Source organism: Rhinoraja longicauda, chromosome 39 (genome assembly GCF_053455715.1).
Source record: "Rhinoraja longicauda isolate Sanriku21f chromosome 39, sRhiLon1.1, whole genome shotgun sequence".
Lineage (NCBI taxonomy): Eukaryota > Metazoa > Chordata > Chondrichthyes > Rajiformes > Arhynchobatidae > Rhinoraja > Rhinoraja longicauda.
In genome coordinates, this window is record NC_135991.1 from 6,455,207 (window position 1) to 6,461,261 (window position 6,055).

At 49.2% G+C, this 6,055-nt stretch overlaps 1 protein-coding gene across 1 annotated transcript in view; it reads right to left on the reverse strand.

Moving 5' to 3' along the window:
* LOC144611158 (5-aminolevulinate synthase, erythroid-specific, mitochondrial-like) overlaps positions 1 to 2,731 on the reverse strand; it is a 25,644-nt gene extending 22,913 nt beyond the window's left edge. Inside the window, 2 exon segments of the mRNA XM_078430219.1 lie at positions 807 to 838; positions 2,700 to 2,731. Of these exon segments, the coding sequence (XP_078286345.1) occupies positions 807 to 838; positions 2,700 to 2,731 (64 nt within the window).
* Between the last annotated feature and the right edge of the window lie 3,324 nt (positions 2,732 to 6,055).

Sequence of the window (6,055 nt, forward strand, 5' to 3'; positions counted from 1 at the left end):
CCCCTTTACAGGAAAGTTATAGAAACATAGAAACAAAGAACAATAGGTGCAGGAGGAGGCCATTTGGCCATTCCAGCCCGCACCGCCATTCATTGTGATCATGGCTGATCATCCACAATCAGTAACCCGTGCCTGCCTTCTCCACATATCCCTAGATTCCACCAGCCCCGAGAGCTCTATCAAACTCTCTTTTAAATTCATCAAGTGAATTGGCCTCTACTGCCTTCTGTGGAAGAGAATTCCACAAATTCACAGCACCCTGGGTGAAAAAGTTTTTTCGCATCTCAGTTTTAAATTGTCTCCCCTTTATTCTTCGAGTGCGGCCCTTGCATCTGGACTCCCCCAACATTGGGAACATTTTTCCTGCATCTAGCTTGTCCAGTCCTTCTATAATTTTATACGTTTCTATAAGGCCCCCCCTCATCCTTCTAAATTCCAGCGAATACTAGCCCAGTCTTTCCAATCTTTCCTCCAATGACAGTCCCGCCACCCCGGGGATTAACCTGGTGAACCTACGCAGCACTGCCTCAATAGCAAGGATGTCCTTCCTCGGGTTAGGAGACCAAACTTGCACGCAATACCCCAGATGTGGTCTCACCGGGGCCCTGTACAACTGCAGAAGGACCTCTTTACTCCTATACTCAAATTATGAAGGCTTTGGTGAGGGTTCAGAGGAGGGTTAGTAGCATGGTGGCTGGATTAGACTGCTTGAGCTCCGTGGAGAGTATGGAGGGTGCAGAGGAGGTTTACGATGTTTGGATTAGAGGGTTTCTGCTACAGGGAGAAGTTGGTCAAAAAAATATTACTTTCCCTGGCATATCGGAGGCTGAGGGGAGGCCTGATAGAATTTTACACCATTATGAGAGTCATTAATAGGATGGACAGTAAGAAACTTCTGGAAATATATTGGGAGAGATTGAATATGCTGGAACTCCATTCATTGGAGCGCACGAGAAGAGGGGTGATCTTATAGAGGTGTACAAAATCATGAGAGGAATAGATCAGAGTCTCTTGCCCAGAGTAGGGGAATCGAGGACAAGAGGACATAGGTTTAAAGTGAAAGGGAAAACATTTAATAGGAATCTGAGGGGATAACTTTTTCACACAAAGGGTGGTGGGCGTATGGAACAAGCTGCCAGAAGAGGCAGTTGAGGCTGGGACTATCCCAAAGTTTAAGAAACAATTAGTCAGGTACATGGATAGGACAGTTTTGTAGGAATATGTTGCAAACGCAGGCAGGTGGGACTCGTGTAAATGGAACATGTTGGTCGATGTGGGTACGTTCGGCCGAAGGGCCTGTTTCCACACTGTATCACTGTATAACTGTGACTCCAGATGGCAAAGACTACAAGGCACAGGTTTAAGGCGAGGCGAATATAGTTCAAAGGAAATGTGCGGGTCAGGATTGTTTTACACAGAGTGGTAGGTGTCCAGAATGAGCGACGGGGGTTTGTGGTTGAGACAGATATGAGAGTGACATTTAAGAGGCCTTTGGATAGGCACATTGATACATGGCCATTTCACGGAGAGCAGTGGGATGAGAGGTGAATTTACAGAGGTGTTGAATAATAGATCAGGTAGACGGACAGACGCTCTTCATCGACGGGGTCGTCGCGGACTCGATGGGCCGAAGGCCGAAGTTCAGCTAACTAGTTCAGTTAGCTGAACTAAACCAAACCAAACTAAACCAAACTAAACAAAACTAAACTAAACTAAAGAGACCCGAAACGTCACCCATTTCTTCTCTCCGGCGATGCTGCCTGTTCGGCTGAGTTACTCAGGCATTTTCTGTCTATCTGCATTTCTTTCCTAATCGAAAGAGGGACCTGTTGCATCTGAACTGGGGAAGGAGGCAACACCATTGAAGGGAGGTTCCCTTGTGCTACACAAGGGGGCGTTAGATTAGGGAGGTAGGGGTTGGGAACCAGAGCATCGGTCAGAACTTATGTCCCAAAGGAAGACTGGGAGGGGTAAAGGGATACCGTGAAGCTCATGGGCTGAAGTGCGTGTATTTCAATGAAAGGCTTTTGGACGGCTATTTAATTTAATAAGATTGAATAGCAACCTGAGTGGTAACTTTTTCACACGAAAGGTGGTGGGTGTATGGAACGAGCTGGCGGAGGAGGAACTATGGCAACCTTTAAGGGGCATTTATGCATTTGCAAGGATCGGACAGGTTTGGAGGGATACGGGCTGAACGCAGGCAGGTGGGACTAATGTTCATGGGACATGTTGGTCGGTGTGGGCAAGTTGGGCCGAAGGGCCTGTTTTCCACGCTGTGTATCACTCTATGACTCCTTGATATCTAGCGAATGGGATTAGCGCAGATCGACAGGGAAGAAAACTGCAGATGCTGGTTTAAATCGAAGGTAGACACAAAATGCCGGAGTAACTCAGCGGGTCAGGCAGCATCTCGGGAGAGAAGGAATGGGTGACGTTCCGGGTCGAGACCCTTCTTCAGTTAGATGATCTCTGCCTCAGAAGGCAGTGGAGGCCAATTCTCTGAATGCATTCAAGAGAGAGCTGGATAGAGCTCTTAAGGATAGCGGAGTCAGGAGGTATGGGGAGGCAGGAACGGGGTACTGATTAAGAATGATCAGCCATGATCACATTGAATGGCGGTGCTGGCTCGAAGGGCCGAATGGCCTCCTCCTGCACCTATTGTCTATTGTCTATTGTCTATCATGTTCGGCACATACATTATGAGCTGAAGGGTGCAGTACTGGTTCATGGTTCTAGGTTTTATAAGAGGTTTCCCAAAGTGCTGCCTGGATTACAGGGAATTGAAGGAGAGGTTGGACAAACACGAATTGTTTTCTCCAGCATTTCGGAGGGCGAGGAGAGTCCCGATAGAGGTTTATAAAATTATACGAGTCTCAAATAGAATGAAACGTCAGAACGCGGTACGACTCTATGGGTGAAGTAGTGTCTCGACCCGAAACGTCTCCTATTCCTTCCCTCCAGATATGTTGCCTGCCCCGTGGAGTTACAATAGACAATAGACAATAGACAATCGGTGCAGGAGTAGGCCCTTCGAGCCAGCACCGCCATTCATTCTGATCATGGCTGATCATGGCTGATCATCCACAATTAGTACCCCGTTCCTACCTTCTCCCCATATCTCATGACTTCGCTATCTTTAAGAGCTCTATCTAGCTCTCTCTTGAAAGCATCCAGAGAAATGCCCCCCACTGCATTCTGAGGCAGAGAATTCCACAGATTCACAACTCTCTGAGTGAAAAGGTTTTTCCTGATCTCCGTTCTAAATGGCTTACCCCTTATTCTTAAATTGTGGCCCACGGTTCTGGACTCCCCCAACATCGGGAACATGTTTGCTGCCTCTAGCGTGTCCAATCCCTTAATAATCTTTTGTCTGTTGTCTACTGTCTATTGTCTAATCTTATATGTGTCAATAAGATCCCCTCTCATCCTTCTAAATTCCAGTGTATACATGCTCCCTCGCTCCACAGTTACTCCGGTTCTTTGCGTCTATCGTCGTTTTAAACCAGCATCTGCAGTTCCTTCCTACACAAGGTCTATGTCTCGACGACTCTGAAAGGAATAGAATGATAGGGTCTTTAATTCGAATCGGATGGGTAACTTTTGCACACAAAAATTGATGGGTGTGTGGAAGCGTGAAGGGGGCGGAGATTAGTGTAACTTGGAGTCATGTTAGGCACGGATACTCTGGGCCGAAAGGCCTATCGCTGTGCTGTACTGTTCTGTCGTGTTCTTGACTGCCCAGGCTGCGTGACAGAGATAATCAGCGCTGCACGGCAACGCCCAGTGACATCTGGAGTGCCGGCTTACAATTTGTCCACTCGGCAAACGCCGAAACACAGGAGCCTTCTTGCAACAGGCAACCCCCTCCCTCCAGAAATCGCACCGAGGTGGGCTGTTGTCAAGGTCTGTCCTTCCGGGGTCACTTTTGGATTCAACGAATTACAGAAAATAGGTGCAGGAGGAGGCCATTTGGCCTTTCGATCCAGCACCGTCGTTCACTGTGATCATGGCTAATCATCCACAATGAATAACCCGTGCCTGCCTTCTCCCCATATCCCTTGACTCCGCGAGCCCCTGGAGCTCTATCCAGCTCTCTTTTAAATTCATCCAGTGAATTGGCCTTCACTGGCTTCTGTGGCAGAGAATTCCACAAATTCACAACTCTCTGGGTGAAAAGGTTTTTTCTCATCTCAGTTCTAAATGGCCTCCCGTTTATTCTTAGACTGTGTGTGGCCCCTGGTTCTGGACTCCCCCAACATTGGGAACATTTTTCTGCATCTAGCTTGTCCAATCCTTTTATAATTTTATACGCGTCGATAAGATCCCCTCTCATCCTTCTAAATTCCAATGAAAACAAGCCCAGTCTTTATAATCTTTCCACATATGACAGTCCCGCCATCCTGGAGATTAACCTGGTGAACCTACGCTGCACTGCCTCAATAGCAAGGACGTCCTTCCTCAAATTAGGAGACCAGATCTGCACACATTACTCCAGATATGGTCTCAGCAGGGCCCTGTACACCTGCAGAAAGACGTCTTTACTCCAAGACCCAAATCCTCTCGTTATAAAAGACTCATTGATTCAGAGTGTCCGAGAACACAACCGTTCTCTGGAGGGTGTCGAGGCATTTGGGGGTACGGGGTTATGAGAGAGCACAGGTTCAGCTGAACGGGAAAAGAATCAATAGGAGTCTGAGGGGTAACATTTTCACACAAAGGGTTGTGGTGGGTGTATAGAACGAGCTGCCAGAGGCGGTAGTTGAGGCAAGGATTATCCCAACGTTTCAGAAGCATGTAGACAGGGACACGGGTAAGACAGGTTTGGAGGGAGAGTGTTGGAAGGAATTGCAGATTTTGGTGTAAACCTGTGACAGACACAAAAACTGGAGTAAACAGTGGGGCAGGCAGCATCTCTGGACAGGAGGAATGGGCGAGGCTTCGGGTCGGTCTGTAGAAGGGTCCTACCCGAAACGTCACCCATTCCTCCTCTCCAGAGATGCTGCCTCTGTCCCTCCCAGTTACTCCAGCTCTTTTGTGTCTATCACAGGTTTGCAGGGATATGGACCAAGCGCGGGCAGGTGGAACTGGTATAGCCGGGACATGTTGGCCGGTGTGGGCACGTTGGGCCGAAGGACCTGCTTCGACCACTGTATTACTATATGACGCAGCTAGACGTCACTGACCAGTTGCTGGTATGGGGGTGGGGGTGGAGTGTAGCTCTACAAGAATGGCAAGCCGTACAACAGGAGGACTTGATGGTCTGAGTTACACCGACCAGCGATCGCCCGTTCACACACTAATGTAGTTTGGGGATACAGCGGGGAAACAGGCCCTTTGGCCCACCGAGTCAGCGCCGACCAGCGATCACCTGGTAATCTAACACTGTCCCACCCCCCAGGGCCAATTTACAATGCTTACAGAAGCCAATTAACTCCAGAAAGATGGGCTTTTTTAAAAAAGTGTGGGAGCACTCGGAGCAATCGGAGAAAACCGACGCAGGTCACGGGGAGTTCGTACAAATTCCTCACAGACAGCGCCCGTAGTCAGGATAGAACACGGGTCTCTGTCGCTGTGAGGCAGCAACTCTACCGCTGCGCCAATCCGCCCTCCGCACTACACCCCCCCGCTCCCACGCCCCTTCCTCGTTGCAAATGATCCAATGACCGTCTGATTAAACAACATTCAACAAAAGCATTGATCTCATACCTTTCGCAGCAATTGAAGATTAAGCACCCGATCGCTTCCAGGTAGTCTCCTGTTGTCCTGCACTGAGGACGAACATTCAACAGCCAGGGAAGGAGACGAGGACCGAAGGTTTTAAACCGTGACTGACTGTTTTTTGTTAGGGTGGGGTGCTCCTAATTTCCCGTGCTGGATTGGTTCGCTGCACAAGGTGGCCGAGCCGCGATAACCAGATGGGAACACGAGTGGCGCGCAAGATAGCAGGAGGGAAGACGCTGACGGAGGGTGGGGGGGGGGGGGGGGGGGGGGGGGGCTGGGTCGCTGACACGACTTTCCCCAGCGAGATAAACCTATCCCTTCCGAGGGCGAC